The sequence below is a fragment of the Talpa europaea genome (assembly GCF_964194135.1).
Source record: "Talpa europaea genome assembly, contig: HAP1_SCAFFOLD_60, whole genome shotgun sequence".
Lineage (NCBI taxonomy): Eukaryota > Metazoa > Chordata > Mammalia > Eulipotyphla > Talpidae > Talpa > Talpa europaea.
The window spans coordinates 326,275-346,835 of NW_028168043.1; the positions used below are offsets into that span (position 1 = coordinate 326,275).

Here is a 20,561-nt window from a genome sequence, read left to right on the forward strand (position 1 = left end):
TGCTCCTGCTAGATGATGCTCCAGCAGGTTGTTGCGCCTCTGGACAGTGTTTCTGAAGGACTGTGCTCCTGAGGGATGGTGCTCCTGCTGGACAGAGCTCCTTTGGGTGGTGCTCCCATAGGTTAGTGCTTCTGAAGGACTGTGCTCGCGAGGGAGACACTTGGGGGCGGTGCTGCTGGGCAGTGCTCTGCTGGCTGCTGCTCCTCCCCTGGGCGCTGCTGGGAACAGCCGGGCAGCTTCTCACAGCGCCAGCCTCCTCCCTTCCACCCAAAGCAAATCAAAGCCTGGTGTCGAGAGCACAGGAGCAGCCGGCGCAGACCGGCCCCTCACAGCCACGCTCCGGCAGGGGCGGGCCCCAGCCCGGGCTGTCCGTGCTCCTCGGCCCTTGGCCTGGCTGCGGGGCAGCCCTGGCCACCAGGCTGGGCGCCACAGCTCCCCGGGAGGCCCAGGGCCGGTCACGGTTCCTCTTCAAGTCAGGGATCTGGCTGTGAGGAGCTAGGCTCACCCGCTGGCCACTAGGGTGGGGCGGCCGCGCCTGCAGGGCCGAGGCAGTGCCCACCCCCCCCACCCCGCCCCCCCCACCCCGCAGCGCCGGCCGCGCTCCCTTGTCTGCAGACACCTCTGTGCCTGCAAGAGGGAGCCTGGCACTGCCACTCCCAAGACTGAAAACAACAGTTTTTTCTAAAGAAGGTTTGGAAGAACCTGCCCCAAGAGTGGAGTTCAAAGGTAACTGACAAGGGGCCTCCCTGGGGGTTCAGGGGTGAAGCACAGCACTGTCGGGCTGTCCGCAGCCTCTGCAGCACGAGTGCGACCCCCAGCCAGGGAGTGGCCCCGGGGCGCAGCAGACCCTCCTGTCTCCCGGCTGCCCCCTCAGCAGTGTGCCTCGGTGGATCCGCCTGTTCTGCTCCCCGCTCTGTCTCTGGGGAGCCCTCTCGCCCCCGCACCTCTGGCTGCACCCCAGCTCTTGGCTGCATAAATAAATCTTTAAAAAATAAAATAAAAAGAAGTCGATTTTACGACCCCTAGACAGTGTCCAGGCAGATCTGAAAGGAATGGCCAGGGAGGCGGGCACCCGGGACCGCCCGCTCTTAGGCAAGAGAAGAAGGAGCCCTGGAGACCACTGCGTCTGGCCTCCCGGAGGGACACTGGCCACCCCCCCAAGGCGCGTGCCGGGCAGTCAGGGCCCCACGCCGCGCCCCGCCGCGCGCCCCAAGTGGGGCCCCCAGCCCTCGCGCGCGAGCCAGCGCCGCCTGAGACCGCGGCCCCCGAGGGCAGGAGGCCGCGCGGGGCCGGGGGCTCGGGACAGCGGCGCCGGGAGGGAAGGTCGCGACCCGCCGAGGCCCACGCGGGGCCGCCTCGCCCCGGGGGGCGCCCTCTGCGGGCGCTGGGCCGGCCCCGAGCCCCTTCTGGCAGGTCGCGGGGGTCCTTCCCGTCACCGGGCAGGGAGCGCCCCCAGGGCAGGGGTCCCCAGGAGCGCCCTCCAGCCCGGAGGAAGCCGGCCTGTCCGGCAGGCCCCGCGCCGACCTCCCCAGCCGGCGGCCCGAGCCGCGCCCCTCACAGACGTGCCAGCCCGCCGCGGCCTGGGGGGCCTGGGGGTTCTGGGGGGCCTGGGGGGCCGGGACGCCCAGGGCAGGAGCTGGGCCAGGCCGGGGCGCGCGGGCACAGCGTCGGGCCGGCACCCTCGCCCGCCGCACGCGGCCGCCCCGCGCCGGCGGGAGCCTCGGGGCGCCCGGGGCAGGAGCTCGGGCCCGGCCGGGCGAGCCCGGGGCGCGCGGCCGCCAGGGGGCGGCCCCGAGGCGGGCGCAGACGGCGCCGCCCCGCCGCGCGCTCCGGAAACGCCGACGCCGCGAGGGGCGGCCCGGCTGCTGCCCGCCCGAGGCCAGGGCCTCCTCCGGGGGCCTGCAGCGGGCGGGGCGGGGCGGGGCACCCGGGCCCCTGGCTGCCCCCCTCGCCCTACGCGCCCCGGGGCCGCACCGGCCAGGTCGCGGGAGGAGGCCCCGCCCCACGGCCCTGGGGAGCCCCGAGGCCAGAGCGCGGCAGGGCCGAGCCGCGTCCAGGGCCCCCGCGGCAGGGAGCGGGCGGAGGCGTCGGTCCTGTCGGCCGCCCCGTGGGCCCGACTGCCCGCCTCCTGGGCGCCTGCGCTGGGCACGGGGTGGGGGGCACGGGGGGGGCACCGGCCCGAGGGGTGCGGAGTTGGAAGCGCGAGCAGCCCGACTGCCACAGACACGTTTATTAGGGGCCTCACGGGCGGGCCCGCTCCCAGGGCCCCTCCCGCCGCCGCCGTCCGCGCGGCCCGGCTACAGGAGGTTCACCCGCGCCACCACCTGCTTGCAGCCCGTGACCGCGAACTCGCGGCCGCCCACCCTGTAGTAGCTGAGCTGCGCGGCCAGGAGCTCGGCCTCGCGCTGCTCGGGGAAGAAGCCCTCCGCGGCCATCTCCTCCCGGAAGCAGCTGACCACGTGCGCCTTGTCCAGCGGCAGGAGGGGCACGATGGCCGCGGCCTGCCACAGCGGGTGCTCGCGGACCAGCAGCCCGCGCAGGCTGGCGCGCAGCTCCTCCTCGGGCCGCGGCCCGTCCCCGCGCGGCAGCTTGGCCCGCGCCGCGTTCTGCAGCGCGAAGCGCGTGACCTCGCCGCCGCCCGCGCCGCTGAGCAGCACGTAGATGGCGTTGCGGAAGGGGTGCGGCCGCTGCGGCTGCAGGAAGCCCCGCACCTCGTCCAGCAGCTCCGGCGGCATCAGCTCCACCTCGTCCAGCACCACGAGCGGCGTCTTCTCCTCCGCCTCGGCGCGCGCCACCACCGCGGCCACGCGCCGCCCCAGCTCCTCGCGGCAGGAGCGCACGGCGCGCCCCGGGGCGCAGTGGTGGCGCGCGTGGTACTGCAGCACCAGCGCGCCGTCCGCCAGCACCGCGCGGAAGTGGCCGGCCAGCAGGCGGCCCACGTGGCTCTTGCCCACGCCGCTGGGCCCGTGCAGCGCCAGCAGCAGCGGGCGGCTGTGCACGTGCGTGGCCAGGTAGTCCCGCAGCAGCGCCGCGATGCGCGCCACGGCCGCCGGCTGGCCGAACACCGCGCGCCGCAGCGCCTTCTCCAGCCCGTCCAGGTCGTAGCGCTGCGCGTTGTCGTCCAGGTTCTCGATGGCGTTGAGGACCTGGAAGCCCACGATGGCCACCAGCAGCAGGAGGCAGCGCTGCGCCCGGCTGCGGCGCTCGGCGCGCGGCCGGCACTTGCGCGCGGTCTCGGGGTAGAGCACCAGCCGGCTGCGCCGCCGGCGCTTGCGCGGCGCCCGGGGGCACGGCTCGGCCGCGCCGTCGAAGGTGAAGAACTGCGGCTGCTCCGCGTCGGCGCGGGGCGTCCGGGAGCCGCAGCAAGGCCGGGGCGCCCCGAGGCCGGAGTCCGGGCCCGCGCCGGGCAGCAGCAGGCGCCGCTTGCGCAGGTGGCACACGCGGCGGCGCAGGCGGACCACGGCGCGCACGGGCGCCATCAGGCTGGGGCCGGGGGCGCGGGCGGCCGCGGGCTCCAGGCTGCGCGGGCCGAGGTCCATCGCGCCGGGGCCGCCCTCGGCATGCAGCGCGTCCGTCCTGCAACGGGAAGGCGGGGGTCTCCGACCGGCCGGCGGCAGCGCCTCCGAGGCCGCCCTCCTCCGAGGGCTTCCCCCCGGGAGCCGCGCCGGGGCGGAGCTGCGGGCGCGCGGGCAGGAAGCGGCCCGGGCCCCATGCAAATCCCTCGCGTCCCCCCACGGCGGCGGCCCGAGGAAGTGGCCGGCGGAGAGGGCGCAGCTGCCGGGCTCGGCTCCGCTTCCTGGGGAGGCCGCGCCGGGCTCTGCTGCTGCAGCGGGGAGGGGGGCGGCCGCCGGCGCCCCGGGGCGCCGGGAAGCCCCGGCCGCCCACACTTGCCAACCCTTGGCGGGGGGGGGGGGCACGGCCCGAACCCGCGCTTCCGAGAACCGCCCCGACCCTGCACCCGCGCCGCGCCCGGCGCTCCCAGCCTCCCACCCCACAAGAGGGGGCGGCCCGCCCACCGCGCGCCCCGCGAACACCCTGGGGGAGGGGACGGCCGGGAGGCAGGGCCTGGGCGGGGCCGGCCGGCGAGCGGGGCGCGGCCCCGGCCTCCCCTACCTGCGAGCTGCGTCAGGCGGGCCGCGCCGGCCCCAGCCGGGACAGCCGCCCCCGCCCTGGCCGGACTCGAGGCCCGCGGCCCGGGAAGCAGAAAGCGCCCGCTCCGGGGGAGGCGGCCCCGCTGGGCCTGGGCCTGGAGGGCGGCGAGCCTGCGTCCCGCGTCGGGGCAGAGGAAGCTCTGGGCAGGCTTCCGCTTCTGGGCAAAGGAAGTGAGCCCCGTTGGGGCGGGCGGGACTTAGGCTGGACGGCCAGAGGCCCCGCAGGGGGACGCCTGGCTGGTGGGCCCTGGTGCCCGGCCGGCGGCGCCCCCACCTGGGCCCTGCGCCCCTCCAGTCCTCTTGGCTGGGTCTAGGCCCCCGGTGGCTGGGGGGCGCGAGGCCCCTGCAGCCCCGCCTGCCACCCACTGGCCACCAGCAAGGTGCCCGCGCCTGCCCCTGCGGGCAGAGGGCCCAGGCTGCCTGCTGGCGACGGGGTGGGGGTGGGGGGGCGTCAGGCCAGAGCCCTGGGGACCAACCAGGGCCTCTGCCCAGCCGGGCACCCCCTCCCACCACAGGCTCTTGCCCCATCCCTGATCCCGGTGCCTCCGGAGGAGTCTCTTCTGCCTGCCCACCTCCCCAGCCTGGAGCCCCCTGGCCAGGCTGCACACCCTGCAGGGATGGTCAAGAACGAGAGCTTCGGGGCGCTGGACGCTTCCCGGCCCCCATCTTTAGCCAAGACTGGGCTTGCCAGCCAGTGCCACCCCCAAACCAGCCGTGACACCGACAGCACCCACTGTCTCCAGGCCGGCCCCACCCAGGACTGCTGTGCCCAAGGCAGCCGCCCCAGCTCCCTGCTGCCAGTCCGACGTGCCAGACGCCTCGGCCAGGCCACTGCCCAGCTCGGCCTCCCTCGCCCACGCGGGCCCACTGCTGGACATGTGGCTCGTGGGCCTGGGGGCCCTTCGTGCCAGAAGGTGGTGTTTGTGGGCCGGGGTACACGGGCGCTCCTGTCCATGCGGCTACGGCTTGTCCCGCCAGCTCCGGAACAGGTGACCCCCACGGCCCCTCTGCCTCTCAGAGGCCGCCACCTGCCCCGAGCATGCCCAGGCCCCACCCTCTGCCACGCCCCAGGCCCGCCGAGGCCTCGCGGGGGCCAGCGGCAGACACAGGGCCTGCTCTCAGCGAGCACCTGGGGGCCTCAGGGACCTGCTCGCCCCAGGCACAAAGGGGCCCTGTGGGAGCTGGCCGCAGGGGCCGCAGTGTCCCAGCTGCTGCCTGCTGTGGCCCGGCAGCCACCCGTCACTAGGCAGGGTCCGCTGGCGCTGGAGCCTGCGGCGCGCTGGCCACCACGGCCCCTGCCTCCGCCAGGTGGGGCAGGAGAGCCGAGGCAGCGGGAGCAGCAGGCCCGGGGCGTCCGGGCGGGCACCACACAGAACAGCTCGCCCGCCATTACCAAAATGTCTTTTATTTACACGCGAACCCCTCGCTCATCCACACGGTCCAGTGAGCACAGGAGCAGGAAGCCTGAGGGTAAACTGAGGCAGAGGTGAGGTCCCTGCTCGCTGAGTGCAGCCTGCCGGGGCAGCGGGCCGACCGGAGTCCCTGTGGCTGCGTCTCCCCGGCTGCCCCGCCGCTCCCCGGGGACACGGGGCTCTCCCTGCTCGTTGCTTCGGGCTGAGACGGTGGGGAGGCGGACAAGCTGGTGCAGCCACCCGCAGACAGGGGTCGGGGGTCTGGCGGTCTTCAGGAGGTGGCCGGGTCCAGCAAGCAGGGCCTCAGATGGCCGGCGGGGCGGGCACCGCAGGGAGGGGCAGCTCCAGGGCTGGGGGCTCGGTGGCCGGGGCGGGGCTGGCTTTGCGGGGGTCCAGCTGCTCCAGCTTCTCGCCCAGCTGGGAGTACAGCTCCTTCACGGCCTCGCCACTCTGTGGGGGAAGCACAGTGGGAGCGACTCAGCCGGGCGCGCGGGTCAGCAACAGTCATGCCGGGATGCGGCCGCAGGCACCCACCTGACCCGTGGGCTCCAGCGCCTTCTGCAGGGCCTCCAGCTTGGCGGGGGCCACCCGGTGGTGCAGGTGTACGAGGAGCCTCAGTGCGTGGCGCTGGACGCTCTCCTTCCTGCAAGAGCGAGAGCTGCAGCCAGGCCAGGCCCCGCCGCCCCGCCCCGCGCGTGACGCCCCAGAGGACAGGTACCTGGGGCAGGCGGTGAGGAGGAAGCTGTCAAACAGGCTGCTGCAGAAGTCCTCCAGGGCAAACTCGTCAGCCAGCAGCGCCAGGTTCCCCGTGAGCAGGTGCAGGAAAATGTCACCAAAGGCCAGATCGCCGAAGGTCTCCACTGCGGCGGCACCGCGAGGGTCAGCCCAGCCACCTGCCGCCCACACCCTGCCCACAGCCGGCCCTCTGCCCGGGACCCACAGACTGTGGTGCCCCCGGAGCCAGCACCAGCGGGGGAGGCGGGCATAGGGAGGGGCCGTGGGGTGGGGCAGGTGCCATCCTAGGGGCGGGCCCAGCTTTGGAGCGAACTGGCTCCGGGAGAAAACACCAGGATTAGGGCACAGGGTGAAGAGCCATCCAGGGAGCTGGCCAGGCCTGCCCCGCAGGGAAGCCGAGACCACCCTCCACCCCCAAACAGGGCCGTCAAACTCGCAGACACCCAGGGGACTGTGGAAGACTCGCGGCGCCCACTGACGGCAGGCAGCAGCCGCACCGATGTGTACAAGGAAGGACGGCTGGGCGGCCCCAGAGGCAGGGCGGGGCCCAGAGGCAGCCTGGCCAGTCCCAGCGACTGAACGGCCACTGCACCAGCGCCCTCTCCCACGTGTCCCTCTGCACCGGGAGCTGCTGCAGGCCCCAGTCTAGACCCTGCGCTCGGGGGAGGGGCCAGCCAGCTTGCAACGAGGCCCAGGAGGGCGCTCTTCCCCGTGGCCACGCGCAAGTCGGGTCCAGCCAGGGGGGCTCCCCAGTGCTGCGCCCCTGCACCCTGCCAGGGCGCCCAAGGAGCCTTCTGGAGATGCACGGACGCCAGCACAGCCAGCAAGGGCGGGTGGCCACTCACCGAGCCCGGGCAGCAGGCGCAGCAGCGCGTTCTTGTTTCTCTGCTTGGTGATATGCAGCACGTAGTAGAGGCCCACCTCGCAGGCCAGGCGCTGCCCCTGCAGGAACCTGCGCCCGGGGTCAGAGCACGCCCGCCCCGTGCCCGCCCCGCCAGGCACCCCGCTGCGCCAGGCCCGCCCTGCCTACTTAGTGAAGCTCTCTGGCAGCGCACTGGGGTACAGGACCGGGGCTTTCTCCTCAGCGGGAAGCTTCTGGTCCACGTTGAAGGTGTGGTCGTCCACCACAAAGGACATGAGCATGGGCAGGAACCTGGTGATGAGCTCCACCTCCTGGCCAGGGAAGCCCCAATGCTGGGCCCAGCAATGTCCCCACCTCTCCCAACAGCGGGGAAGGGTCTGTCCTTCCAGCCTCCCCAGACTGCCACTTCCTAGTCCTCAGCCCTCTGTCCTCCTGCCCCGCTCCCTCCAGTGACCCCGGCCAGCGCCTGATCTAAGACAGGTCCACAGATGCTCTATACACCCACAAAGGTGTGCCCCATGAGGGCCACCCCCCCACCCCAGGAAGGTCAGCAGGCAGCCAGGTACCCAGCTCAGGGCCCTGGTGGCACTCAGGCCGCACTGCCCTCTGGGGACCTGAGGCGGCTGGCCGGTCCATACCATCTTGGGCTCCTTGAAGACCTGGCTGTCAATCATGTCCCATGCCCCCTGGCCCAGGGCCAGCAGCCTGAGCAGCAGCAGCAGGTCCGGGCTGTCCTGCGGGGGAGGGGTCAGCACGCTCACCTCCGGCCTGCACACCCCTGGGGCAGCATGCTCATCCTGGGCAGCATGCCCCCACCCCGCCCCTGGGCAGCTCGCTCACCCTGGGCAGCGTCTCCTGGCCCACCAGCTCCTGCAGGTGCCGCACCGTGCTCAGCGACAGGGTGTTGATGGCGAAGGGGTCACACAGGATCATGGACAGGTCCCTGGAGGGTAGACCCTGGCATGGAGCAGGCGGGTTTCCCAGCCCCCCAGATCCTTCCACCCCAGGACAACCCACTTTTTGCCGCCAAAAAGGCTCGCATGGATTCACCCTCGACTTAACTAGAGACCCCGAGGAGTTAAAAGGTTTAAACACAAATTGTATCCCAGCCCGGCTGACCATCGGTCCAGCCAGCGTCCTGGACAGCGGGAGCTACGGTGGGGCCGGCGTTGGCCTCCACCCACCCCCTCTGGCACCACTACCCAGCACAGGGCCCCGGCTCTGGCCCGAGACCGGCCCTGGCTCTCCCAGGGCAGCAGGCCTGGCAGGGCAGCTCTCCCACGCTACGGCTGGACACCTGCTTGCCACAGGCCAGGGGGCAGCGCTGGTGGGGGAAGCGGGGCTGGGGTGCGGTGCACGGCCAAGCCTCACCCCAGGACTTGCTCCTGCCCTTTCTTCACTCCATCCAGGAAGCCCTGCAGCTCCCGGGCCCTCTTGCTGTCCACGAACCGCTCCCGGATGCAGGCGTCCAGGCACCAAGTGAACTGCAGCAGCGGAGACAGCGCTTCGAGGAAGGGCTCAGCGCCTCGCCCCCGCCCCTGCCCCCTACTTGGTGCTCGCACCAGGTCGAAAGTCAACCCACAGGAGGGCCCATGCCCCACGGCCAGCAGTGTTGGGGAGGCAAACGTCCCAAAGGGCTCCGGGCCCAGCCCGGGTGGGTACTGCGTCTCTCCCAGGACGCTGCACGGCCGGCGTGTCCCCGCCCTGCCCACACACACACACACGCAGGGGAGGGGCTGGGCGGCCGGGCAGCAGCACCTTGTGGCAGGGGTCCACGGAGCAGATGTCGCCCACATCCAGGTCGTGCAGGGACATGAGCAGCTCGGCCCGCAGGGTGCAGTAGTGCACGTTGCGTGTGCGCAGGAAGAGCGTGCGCAGGAACTGCAGCACCATGTCGTACAGCTTCACGTTCTTGCCCACCATGCGCGTCAGCTTCTGCACCACCTGCGGGCGCCACGCAGCGTTAAGTATCCAGGGAACCCTGCGCCAGCTCGGGGCCAGGCTGCTGGGGCCCTGCCCCGCCCTGCCCGTAGCCCCGGCCTGCACATCGCCACCCAGGCCCCGGCGGGCACAGCGGGTCGGGAAGAGCATCACAGCTACCATCGCTGCCTCCACCGTGGCTGTGCCCCGTCCTCCCTTTGTGCCGGGGGCTGGGCTAAGCAAAAACCCTTGAAAACAGCCTCGGTTACCCCCAAGCGGAATCTAAGACAAGACCAACAAAGAAGAGCCCCCCCCAAACACACACACACACACACAGACACACACACACATGGCACTGCTCTACAGAGGCAACGTCAAAGAGCAAGGGACCTGCCCCTGGGAGGGGTGAAGAGGCTGTCTCTTTCCCCGAAAGAACTGTAGGTCTCGCCTCGCTCACCCCAGGCTGCTGAAGGCCAGCGCGGCAGCAAAGCCAGTGCGACACGCAGGCCTTTGGGTTGCATGGGCTCACCTCGCCCTGGCGCCGGGCCTTGGGGGAAGGACTGAAGAAGTTGTGCAGAACGGACAGCTCGGAACTGAACAGCGCGCGCTCCTTCTCCAGGATGTACTGCTTCAGCAGCGGGGACACCTCGTCCCCGAAGAGCGCCTGATTGTCCTGCCAGATCTGCCGCTTCACCTCCACGGCACAGGCCCGGTACAGCTCCTTGTCAGCCATCACCAGCTTCAGCTTCTTCTCCGGCACCTGCCGGGGCCACAGGCCGGTGAGCGGGACTGGTGCCCAGGGCTCCCTCAGGAGGGGTCGCGAGGCCTCGTCCAGCCCAGCCCCAGCCTGCCTGCCTGCCAGCCGGCCCCCTGCTCTGTCCCAGGGGCCCCAGGGCTGCTCGCACCCAGCCGCAGCCTGCGGGTGCTGGCCCGGGAGCCGGACCCTGGGGCTGGGGCAGGCGCAGCCCTCCCCGCAGCTGAGCGCGCCCTGGACTGGCAGGCGGCTGACCTTGGGCAGGTGTTTCATGACGCACATCACCACCGGCTGCAGGGACGGCATCTTGACCAGCGAAAAGCTCTTCTCCAGAAGGTCCTCCAGCTTCTTATACCTGCAGCGACCGCAGACAGGCTGAGCCGCGGCGCCGCCGCCGCGGGGGCGCGCAGCCCGGGGCCGGCGCTCGGGCTCAGGCGGGGCGCGCCGCGGCCGCCACCCACCGTTCCTCGGCCTTCCCCTCGGAGGCGATGGCGGACACGCGCTCCAGCAGCTTGTCCCGCAGCTCGTCGAACACGGACTGGTGGAACTCCAGGCGCGGGGTGCCGTGCAGGTCCAGGAAGGGCAGCGCCGACTGCAGGGAGGGCAGCAGCACGCCGTTCTCCGTCTGCGGGGCAGAGGGTCAGCGAGGGCCGCGCGGGAGGCCCGCGGGGAGGCCGGGGCCCGGCGGCGGCGGCGGCGGGGCGCTCGGGCAGGCCCGGCCCGCCCGCGCCGCCGCACCTGGAACTGCTCGATGGCCTTGAGCGGCTCCGTGCAGTTGGTCAGCGTCTCCTTCAGGTCCTCGCCGTTGGCCACGCCCAGGTCCTGCAGCCCCGCGAAGACGGCCGCGGCCGCGGCCCCCGCCCGGCCGGGCGCCCCATCGCCGCCGCGCTCCGCCGGCGCCGCCCCGGCCGCCGCAGGGCCCCCGGCAGGCCGCTCGCCCGGGCCCCGGGCCCCGCCCGAGCCCCGCTCCCCCGCGCCCTCCAGCTCGGCCAGCTCCCGCCCGCAGCGCGGCCCGGCCCGGCTCGGCTCGGCTCGGCTCGGCCCGCACCGCCCACTTCCGCGCGCACTTCCGCCCCGCACGGGTGCCCGCCCGCCCGCCGTCCCCGGGAAACCGCGCCGCCGCCGCGCAGGGGTTCCGGGCGCCAGAGGGAGGCGAGGCCCCGCCCCAGGCCGTGCGTGCTCCCGCCAGAGGCCCCGCCCCGCCCGCCGAGGCCCCGCCCCAGGCCGTGCGTGCTCCCGCCAGAGGCCCCGCCCCGCCCGCCGAGGCCCCGCCCCAGGCCGTGCGTGCTCCCGCCAGAGGCCCCGCCCCGCCCGCCGAGGCCCCGCCCCAGGCCGTGCGTGCTCCCGCCAGAGGCCCCGCCCCGAGCTCCCGCCAGAGGCCCCGCCCCGGGCCCCGCTGGTCGTGGGGCGCACGGAGGACCTCGCCCCGGCGGGCGCGGGCGGCGGGGGTGGGCGCCGCCCTCCTCTGCGCCCGGCTGGGCCCGCAGCGCCCTCGCCCCTCGGCGCGCTCGCGCAGGGCCGGGGCGGGCCCCGCGACGGAGCTGGTCAGTGCGGGCCGGCGGCCAGTGGCCGCCCTGCTGCGGCCCCGAGTCCCCGGGCCTGGGCTCCTGCGGGGCTCGCGGCCGCACCCTGGGGGCAGCTCCCGGCGCCTCTTCGGGGAGGCGTGGCTCGGGCCCGCCCAGGGCAGGGGGGAGGCGGGGGGAGGAACTGGAGGACAGGGGCCCTGGCGGACACAGCTGGGGCCAGCCCTGGGCGGGAGGGCAGGCCGATGGTGATGAGCAGCAGCTGTCCGCAGGAAGGCCCCAAGGGTGGACTCTGGGCAAGTTCGGGGACTCAGGCAGCCAAGCCCCGCTTGGGTCTTTGGGCCAGGCCTGGGGGCAAGTGGGGTCCACTGGGCCCTCCCTGGTGCCTGGGCAGGCTGACCGCACCCCAAGATGGCAGCTCAGGCAATCTGGCCCCACTCCACCCAGCTGTCAGTCCCTCAGCTCAGCCGTCTGACCCTCTGGTGGACTGGCTGCAGGACTGGCCCTGGGGGGGGTCTCTGTGAGGTCGGGGTGTCCTGATGGCCACAGGGTATCCGCCTCGCCCTGGCCCTGGCCAGGAAGCCCCAGCTGCCACCCTCTGAGAGAAGAGAGCACCCAAGGGGCTGCCAGGAGGCCAGGGTGACAGGGCTGCACGCCATGCCGCAGGATGCTCAGAGGCAGCGACTGTATTTCTGGGTAGCAAAGGCCTGGGCGGGTGCTGCCAGCGGGCCCTGCTGGTCCTGGCCCACAGTGGGTCTGTGGCCAGAGGCTCCCCTCCCAGGCCCGGAGGCCAGCAGGGCCCGGGTTCCAGGGCGGCGGCCTCCAAGCCTGGCCCGGCCGCGCGGGTCTAGATGGCACAGAAGGGGCCCGTGTCGTGGCGCTTGGGCCTCCGAACGCCCTGGATGAGCACCCCCGGCGCTGCGGGGAAGCGCGAGTCAAAGCAGTGCTCCACATGGTAGGCGGCGGGGCCTGGGGTGTGGGCTGCAGGGGAGACCAGAGCCTGGGTCTCGAGCGGGTGGCCCCTGGACACCCAGCCCCGGCCCCACGCCAGCCCCCCGGCCCCTCCGCCCAGGCCTCCTCACGGGAGCGGATCCAGGAGGCAGAGGCGGGCGACTGGCCCATGGAGAAGGCGGGCGGGTGTGGGCTGCGCAGCCGGCTCCCGGGGACGATGTTGTAGGCGTTGGGGCCCGGCCGTTTGTCCCCCCGGGCCTCGGAGGAGGGCGGTGTCTGGGGCCCCACACCCCTGGCCAGCAGCTGCCCCAGGCGGTAGTGGGCCTCAGGTGTCTTAGGGGCCGGGCAGTGGCCTCCAAAGCTAAAGGCTGGGTGGGCGGGCCGGCTCCGGGGCAGGTAGTCAGCGGGCGATGGCCACTGCAGAGGAGAAGCGACTCCTGCGGGACCCCTCCCCGCACCTGCATGTCCCCGCCTGCAGGCCCCCTGCGGGGCCACTGGGGTGACCTCCGGACCTTTAGCTCTTGGTTGAAGTCGGTTTTCTGCGTGAAGGGGCTTTCGCTCTGCAGCCACACGGAATGCCAGGCCCTGCGGCCACCACCCTCTGCAAGGAGGTGGCGTGTTGGGGACAGACGTGGGTGCCACATCCCCCCAGGGTGTGGGATGGCACGCACCACGGGCAGGATGCTTGCGGCCGATGCTGAAGTGGGGGTGCGGGGAGGACTCACGGAGGGAGGCGTCGGGCACCTGGTACGTGGTGGGGCCCGGGGTGTCCAGGTCGATAAGGATGGGGGGCCGTCGCTCCAGCACTGGCGGGAAGCCACGGACCCCTGAGTGCCCGCCATCCCCCCGACCCTGCCCCACCGCCCGGCCCTCGCTCACCCAGCTCCCTCAGGTTGTGGGTGCAGCCAGGGCAGGGCTCCTGCAGGGTGCCCATTTTCTTCCTGAGGCTGGCTGGAAACTTCTGCACCCTTGGGGGCCGCATGGTGTCCCAGGTGGGCCCCAGTCCCAGACCAACCTTGGGCCTGCAGAAGATCCCGGGGCACAGTCCCTCCAGCCGCTACCCCCAGCTGCCCCCAGCCCGCCCACCACCCCAGGTTCAGGGCACGTGTGAGTGGCCCCTGCCTCAGCGGGCCGTGGGCCCAGTGTCTGCCGCCATTGACGTGAAAGCTTGCCAGGAACTTCACCGCCTTCTGGTCGAAATTCATTGCCAGGGCCCTGGCTGCTCCCTGGACACCCTGGGCTCTGTGACCTCACGAGCTGTTGCCAGGGACCCTAGGAACAGAGCCCTGTCCAGCCTGGGGGCGTGGCCCAGAGGGTCCCCCAGAGGTCCCCTGCCCTGCCCAAGAGGTCACCCTGGGGCCAGCATTGGTCAGGAGGACCAGAAGGTGACCCCTGGCCCAGCCACCTTTCCTCTCCCCGGTGTTTCAGACCCTCCCCTTTCTGGACTCGGCGCCAGGGCGCCCGCACCTTGCAGGACGCCCCCACAGCAGCAGGGAAGGGAGCAGGTTCTACAGGATGCCTGGGGAAGGCGGGGGCAGTGTGAAGGGCCCAGGGAGTCTCCCTGGAGCGGGAGGCGGCCCCGCTGGACGCTCAAGCCCTGCAAAAGCAAAGCCACAGCGGAAGGAGTGGCCCAGAGGCTGACCTGGCCTTCAGGGGGCCAACACGAGGCTCCTCCACCAGAAGCCAGAGGCGTGCCCAGAGGGATGGGGTTTCCCTGGACAAAATGCAAAGGAATCAAGGGCCAGAGTGTGTGAGAGCTACTGAGCACCAGGGCCCGGCAGTGCCTGCCCACCCAGGCCTTGGCCTGGTCCACCCGGAACAGTGAGGTCAAGTCCGTCTCGTGCCCGGAGCTCTCCCGGCCTGAGGGTCTCTGCCTCTCCGGACTCTGCCCACCAGCTCCGGCCGGCCTGTCTTGGGTGTGTCCGGCCAGGGCTCCGGGCAGGTAGACAGTCGCCAGTGGCCACGCGTGGCTGCGCACTGGAGGCCTCGAGCCGGACACCTGGCCGAGGCTGGCTCCATCTCGTGGCCCTGAGGGTGACGTTGGGCTGCCCTTAGCTGACTGCTGGCCATCCCCAGGGGCAGAAGTGGCGCTCATCCAGGCAGCCACCCCCAGGAGCCCCCCTCACGGTGCAGGCGTCGCAAGCGGCCACTTTGGCGTTGATTTGAGGAAGGCTCTGCGGCTGCCGGCCCTTTGCTGACCGCAGGGCTGGGGCTGGGCACCTGTGGGGTGGGGCAGGAGCCGGCGCCTGTCACAGCCGAGCCTACGGCTTGAGCTGGCTCGCCTTTTCTTTATATTTTCTTTCCTTTGTAAGATGAGCAAGTGCTGCCTGCAAAGGTGTGTGTGCCGAGGTTTGTTTGAAGTGGGCAGTCATGGGGCCGCCCTGGGGGCGCAGAGCTTAGTCTCAGCACAGTGAGGCTGTGCAGCCACTGCCGCCTGAGCTCGACCCCCGGCCAGGGAGTGACCCACAGGGCGCGGCAGACCCCTCCTGTCTCCCTGCTGCTCCCCTCAGCAGTGGATCTCAGTGGACCTGCGGGTTCCGGTCCCCGCTCTGTCTCTGGGGAGCCCTCTCACCCCCCGCACCTCTGGCCTGCACCCCAGCTCTTGTGTGCATAAATAAGTCTTAAAAAAAAAATAAACTGGGCGGTCGTGCCAGCTCCCGGGAAAGGCCCCGGGTGGTCAGAGTCCCGCACATCCAGGCTCCCATGGTGACGCCCTGTGGGCGCCTGGGCTGGGGCGCCCCGGCCTCGCCCTGGTGGTGCGGCAGCTGTCCAGCTGGCTCCTGGCCTGTCGGGGCGGCAGGCCCAATCCTGCTGCCCTCCTGGAGGGCCAACAGCCAGGTCTCTGGGCTCCAGGTTGGCTGGGGAGCCCTCCCTCCCCACCTGGGCCTCAGCCCCATCTGTGAAGTGGCTGGGGAGCCGCCTGGGGGCGCCGTCCAGCACGGTGGCCCCTTCACAATGGTTGCCAGGCAGTGGGGCCTCCCTGGGAGGGAGCTGGGCCGGGGCTGGGGCTCGGCCAGCACAGGCGCAGCGGAGGCGGCATGACGGCTGCTCAGAAGCACCAGCTCTTCACGCCTGAGCCCCACTACATCCCCGGGTGAGCCAGCCTCGGCTGCCGCGGAGAGCAGGCCAGGTGGCCAGCGGGAGCGCAGGTGGCCGGACAGTGGCCCAGGCTGGGGCCAACCTTCACCATGTGGGGCTCACCTTAGGGAGCAGATGAGCACCCAGGGAGATGGGCAGGGTATGAGCCTGTGCTGGACACGCAGCTCCTGGGAAGCAGGCGAAGGGCCGGCAGCCGCCAGCTCCCAGCAGGCCAGGAGGGGCCGTGTAGGGGGAGTTGGGGGCCCTGAGGGGGTTGTTGAGGGGACTGTACAAGGGCCAGGGGGAACGTATGCAGGCGGCTCCTGCCATCCTGAGTCCCCCACCTTCCCTTGGGCGGGCTCCCCCAGGCCCTCGGGTGGCCCCCCAGAGTGGGCCCCATTACAGCCCGTCCCCCAGGGGCGCAGCTCCAGGACCTGGCCTGGGCTGCCCCACCCCTGCCAGGCCTCGGGAGCCTGCCCATCACTGGGGTAGCCCCAGAGGGCGCTGCTCTCCTCCCTCTCCCTCGGGAAGGAGGGGCTGTCTGTCCGAGGCCACGAAAAAGCCCACCTCTAAGAGCCCATGTGACGTAAGAGCATGGGCCTAAGAGCCCGGGAGGTAAGCTGGCCGGCTCCGACACAGCTTACGCTCCTGGGGGACCCACAGGTCCCCGTGCTGCATCCAAATGGCCCTCAGCTCAGTCCCGCTGCTGCAGCCTCCGCCCGCCCCAGACCCTGCTCCTGCTCCGCCTTCTGCCACCGCTGGCGGGGCCGGATCCCCCAAGCCTTGGGGGGCAGGCGGCCTCCCTGCCCTGGGCCTGCGTGGGAGTGGCTGCGGGGCGGCCTGGGCGGGAAGCACAGGAGCGGACGGTGCCGGGAGGGCTGCCCACCCAGGGACCCGCCCTCTGGAGCGCTGCTGCCCCCTCTCCGCAGCTACGCCGGCTTCTACCCGCAGCTGCGCTACCAGGTGGGCAACACCTATGGGCGCACGACCGCGCAGCTGCTGACGGACCCCAGCGTCCAGAAGAGCCCCTGCTCCGTGCTCTCGCCCATCGCCAAGCCCAAGTTCATCGAGGACTTCAGCGAGCCCAAGCCCCCGGCCATCCCCTGCCACGACCTCTTCGAGCCCTACATCCCGCACTACACGGGTGAGCCGCCTGCCCGCCTGCCCACCCTGCCTGGCCGCCGCCCGTGCTCACAGCTGCCCCCCGCACAGGTCTGAAGCCCCACAAGAACTTCGAGATCGTGGGCCGCTTCCCAGCCCAGGAGGAGGATGGCCAGGGGCCACCCGCCGGGGAGAGCGTGTCCAGGCAGGCCCCACTGCCTGCCGGCTTCATGCCCTACCCCCCCTACCCCCCGTGCCCGCCGGGCAGGAGGGGGGACCTGGGGCACCCAGGCCTGCGGCTGGCACTCGGGGAGGAGGGCTGGAAGAGCACCACTCCCGTCCACACGGCCCCCGGGCGCTACCAGGTGACTGGGAGACACAGCGGGCGGGGCCAGCCTCGCTGCAGCCAGGCCCAGGAGACCAGGGCGGTGACCACCCCCCCCCCCCCAGCTGTACCACTGCAGGAGGGACGAGTACCCGCCCCCGGCCCGCCAGCAGGGGACGCTGGACGTGGGCAGGTTCCAGAGGCTGCCCCAGCTGGACCACCCCAACCTGATCCAGCGCAAGGCCATCTCAGGTGGACCGCGGGGCCAGCCACCCCCGGCAGGCTGAAGGGCGGGAGCGGGGTCTGGTGGCGGTGGGACAGGAAAGACCGGCCTCCTCCCACCCCCAGGCTACGCTGGCTTCGTCCCCCGCTTTGCCTGGGTGATGGGGGTCAACTACCGCGACGGCGTCACACAGGCCATGGACGAGTTTGACAAGAACCAGGTGGGACCCCCCGGCCCAGGGGTGCAGACTGGGGGGGGCCTCCTGACCGGGCCTCAGCTCCCTGATGGGCGGGGGTAGGGCAGCCCCAGCCTCCTGCTCACAGGCTCCCCCTCTCCTCCCAGTTCCTCTTCAGAAACCCCGTCTGCGCCCTGGGGGAGAGGCTGCCCCGGACCCACTGGCCCGACAAGGTCGTCTACAGCAGCCGGGGCCTGGTCCCCTTCTACATGGGGCTGGTGCCAGGTGAGTAAGCGGGACTCCCGGCCGCCCGCCCGCTTCAAGGCCAGGGCCGGAACGGGAGGCTCGGGCCCCAGGCGGAGGCCACCCTCCCGCAGACGCGCCGCCTGTGCTGGGCAGACAGCCGGCCGGGCGCCCCCCCCCCCCCCCCCCCCCCCCCCCCCCGGCTCAGCGCAGCACTGTGCCCTCGCAGCCACCCAGGACAGCTACGGCCTGACCTTCGGCAACAGCACGCGCAAGGCCTATCAGAAAGAACTGGAGAGGCGGCAGCAGGCGCTGTGAAAACCCTTTAATGGCATCTGTACAGCCGGCGGCGTCGGGGCAGGAGCGAGTGGCGGTGCGGCAGAGCGGCCGGAGCAGGCTGGGGGGGAATAAAGAGTTCGCACGCTCCGCCACGGGCCGCTCTAGGCCACCTCCTCCTCGGCCTCCTCCTCAAACTCGCCCTCCTCCTCGGCCGTGGCGTCCTGGTACTGCTGGTACTCGGACACCAGGTCGTTCATGTTGCTCTCGGCCTCGGTGAACTCCATCTCGTCCATGCCCTCGCCCGTGTACCAGTGCAGGAAGGCCTTGCGCCGGAACATGGCCGTGAACTGCTCCGAGATGCGCTTGAACAGCTCCTGGATGGCCGTGCTGTTGCCGATGAAGGTGGCCGACATCTTCAGCCCCCGGGGCGGGATGTCGCACACGGCCGTCTTGACGTTGTTGGGGATCCACTCCACGAAGTAGCTGCTGTTCTTGTTCTGCACGTTGAGCATCTGCTCATCCACCTCCTTCATGGACATGCGGCCCCTGAACACGGCGGCCACGGTCAGGTAGCGGCCGTGGCGCGGGTCGCAGGCGGCCATCATGTTCTTGGCGTCGAACATCTGCTGGGTGAGCTCGGGCACGGTCAGCGCGCGGTACTGCTGGCTCCCCCGGCTGGTCAGCGGTGCAAAGCCCGGCATGAAGAAGTGCAGGCGCGGGAAGGGCACCATGTTGACGGCCAGCTTGCGCAGGTCGGCGTTGAGCTGGCCCGGGAAGCGCAGGCAGGTGGTGACCCCGCTCATGGTGGCCGACACCAAGTGGTTGAGGTCCCCGTAGGTGGGGGTGGTGAGTTTCAGGGTGCGGAAGCAGATGTCGTACAGAGCCTCGTTGTCGATGCAGTAGGTCTCGTCCGTGTTCTCCACCAGCTGGTGCACGGACAGGGTGGCGTTGTAGGGCTCCACCACTGTGTCCGACACCTTGGGCGAGGGCACCACACTGAAGGTGTTCATGATGCGGTCGGGGTACTCCTCCCGGATCTTGCTGATGAGCAGCGTGCCCATGCCAGAGCCCGTGCCCCCGCCCAGCGAGTGCGTCAGCTGGAAGCCCTGCAGGCAGTCGCAGCTCTCGGCCTCCTTCCTCACGACGTCCAGCACAGAGTCGACCAGCTCGGCGCCCTCTGTGTAGTGGCCCTTAGCCCAGTTGTTCCCGGCACCACTCTGACCTGCAAGACAGCAGCCCTCACTCTCTGGCAGGGGTGTGGCCACCTGAAGAGAGGGTGCCTGGGGACGGGCAGGGCTAACCTGCCGGGAGAAGACAGCCCGGGAGGCGGCAGCCGGCCAGTTTAGAAGTTGGGGGTGTGCCGAGACGGTTTAAGAGTAAGTGGGCCCCTCCCCGGCGGCCCAGCCAATTCCCAAGGGCAGGTGACCCCCTCGCCAGGGCTCAGCCCGCCCGCCCGGGGGAGGCATGGGGGCCCCTGCCGGCAGGCTGACAGCTGGGCCTCCTTCCCAAGCCTGTCCGGGAGGCGAGATTGAGTGACCGCGGGGCGGGGCATGGGGAGCTGCAGGAGCCCAGCGCCCTGCGTGGACACAGCGGCCAGGAGCCGCGCTGGCTTCTGAGGACGGTGACCTTGGGGCCGCCTCTGACCTTTGCGCCTCCCGGACCACGGCGCCGCCCAGCCCCCGCCGCTCACCGAAGACAAAGTTGTCGGGCCTGAAGATCTGGCCGAAGGGCCCGGAGCGCACGGAGTCCATGGTGCCGGGTTCCAGGTCCACGAGCACGGCGCGGGGCACATACTTGCCGCCTGGGGGGGCGGGGGGCGTCAGCGGGGGGCGTCGGCGGGGGGCGGGGGGCGGGCGCGGGGCGCGGGCTCACCGGTGGCCTCGTTGTAGTACACGTTGATGCGCTCCAGCTGCAGGTCGCTGTCGCCGTGGTAGGTCCCGGTGGGGTCGATGCCGTGCTCGTCGCTGATCACCTCCCAGAACTGCGCGCGGCGCCGCCGGGCTGAGTCACGGCGGCCGGTGCGGCCGGCGCCCCGCCCCGGACGGGCGCGGCCTCCCCTCCCCCTCCCGCCTGCCCCGCGGCGGCCCCGGGGCCCCGCCGCCGCCGCCCGCCGCCGCCCGCCCCCGCCCGGGCCGCCCCCGCCCGCGCCCGCGCCGGGCCCGGGGCCGCAGTGCGGGGCGCCGCCCGCCGCCCGCCGCCGCCATCTTCCCGCCCGGCCGCCCCGCCGCGCCGCGCCGCGCCCGCGGCCCCCGCCCACCTTGGCGCCGATCTGGTTGCCGCACTGGCCGGCCTGCAGGTGCACGATCTCCCTCATGGCGGCGGCGGCGGCGGCGGGCGCGGGCGGCAGCAGCGGGGCCGAGGGCGGGCGGGCGCGCGGAGTGCTACAACCGACGCTCGGCCGCCGCTTATATGCCCGCCGCGCCCGCCCCGCCCGCCCCGCATTGGGCAGCCAGAACGAGGCCGGCCGCCTTCTGCATTTGATTGGCGCCAGCCCCGTCCTTCAAGGCCCCTAGGGCCCGCCTGCCTAAAGCCGCCGCCTCCCCATTGGTCGGCCGAGAGCCCGGCTCGCCCTCTCAAGTCCCCCCTCCCGGGGCCGGCACGCTGCGTCCATTGGGCGTTTCAAATGATTGATTTGTGCGCCCATTGGCCGCCCGGCCGCCGGCGCCGGCGCTGCGCGCTGCGTGGGGCCGCGTCCTGGCAACCGCCGCAGTGCGGGGCGCGGGGCGGGGGCGCGGGGTGCGGGGTGCGGGGCGGGGGCGCGGGGCGGGGGGCGCCCTCGGCCGGCGCGGGGCGTCGTGCCCGCAACCCCCGGCCCCGGCCCGGGTGCCC

At 72.3% G+C, this 20,561-nt stretch overlaps 5 protein-coding genes across 6 annotated transcripts; 1 reads left to right on the forward strand and 4 right to left on the reverse strand.

Annotated features, from left to right (window-relative positions):
* Nucleotides 1-2,297: 2,297 nt before the first annotated feature.
* TOR4A (torsin family 4 member A) lies at nucleotides 2,298-3,539 on the reverse strand (the record flags this gene model as incomplete). Its single annotated transcript, XM_084259700.1, has 1 exon — nucleotides 2,298-3,539. One exon carries the CDS (start codon nucleotides 3,537-3,539, stop codon nucleotides 2,298-2,300), a length of 1,242 nt encoding a protein of 413 aa, XP_084115826.1.
* A 2,040-nt stretch (nucleotides 3,540-5,579) lies between these two features.
* On the reverse strand, nucleotides 5,580-10,140 carry NELFB (negative elongation factor complex member B; the record flags this gene model as incomplete). The annotated part of the gene is made up of 11 exons (XM_084259697.1): nucleotides 5,580-6,013; nucleotides 6,098-6,206; nucleotides 6,282-6,423; nucleotides 7,144-7,250; nucleotides 7,329-7,471; nucleotides 7,799-7,894; nucleotides 8,001-8,103; nucleotides 8,532-8,644; nucleotides 8,919-9,104; nucleotides 9,610-9,840; nucleotides 10,090-10,140. 11 exons carry the CDS (start codon nucleotides 10,138-10,140, stop codon nucleotides 5,867-5,869), a joined length of 1,428 nt encoding a protein of 475 aa, XP_084115823.1. The 3' UTR covers nucleotides 5,580-5,866.
* Nucleotides 10,141-12,204: 2,064 nt separating this feature from the next.
* Nucleotides 12,205-13,513, reverse strand: STPG3 (sperm-tail PG-rich repeat containing 3; the record flags this gene model as incomplete). Its single annotated transcript, XM_084259706.1, has 6 exons — nucleotides 12,205-12,338; nucleotides 12,440-12,725; nucleotides 12,821-12,909; nucleotides 12,980-13,114; nucleotides 13,188-13,330; nucleotides 13,395-13,513. The coding sequence occupies 6 exons, from the start codon at nucleotides 13,511-13,513 to the stop codon at nucleotides 12,205-12,207; spliced, it is 906 nt and encodes a 301-aa protein (XP_084115832.1).
* A 1,625-nt stretch (nucleotides 13,514-15,138) lies between these two features.
* On the forward strand, nucleotides 15,139-17,771 carry CIMIP2A (ciliary microtubule inner protein 2A; the record flags this gene model as incomplete). Of its 2 annotated transcripts, none has more annotated exons than XM_084259694.1 (7): nucleotides 15,139-15,402; nucleotides 16,316-16,530; nucleotides 16,599-16,852; nucleotides 16,938-17,064; nucleotides 17,161-17,255; nucleotides 17,378-17,495; nucleotides 17,683-17,771. In XM_084259694.1, the coding sequence occupies exons 1-7, from the start codon at nucleotides 15,347-15,349 to the stop codon at nucleotides 17,769-17,771; spliced, it is 954 nt and encodes a 317-aa protein (XP_084115820.1). In that variant the 5' UTR covers nucleotides 15,139-15,346. The 2 variants fall into 2 exon arrangements, with proteins under 2 accessions (XP_084115820.1, XP_084115821.1); XM_084259695.1 differs by having other exon boundaries at nucleotides 16,983-17,064.
* An 11-nt stretch (nucleotides 17,772-17,782) lies between these two features.
* On the reverse strand, nucleotides 17,783-20,046 carry TUBB4B (tubulin beta 4B class IVb; the record flags this gene model as incomplete). Its single annotated transcript, XM_084259696.1, has 4 exons — nucleotides 17,783-18,954; nucleotides 19,423-19,533; nucleotides 19,605-19,713; nucleotides 19,990-20,046. The coding sequence occupies 4 exons, from the start codon at nucleotides 20,044-20,046 to the stop codon at nucleotides 17,894-17,896; spliced, it is 1,338 nt and encodes a 445-aa protein (XP_084115822.1). The 3' UTR covers nucleotides 17,783-17,893.
* Nucleotides 20,047-20,561: the final 515 nt, after the last annotated feature.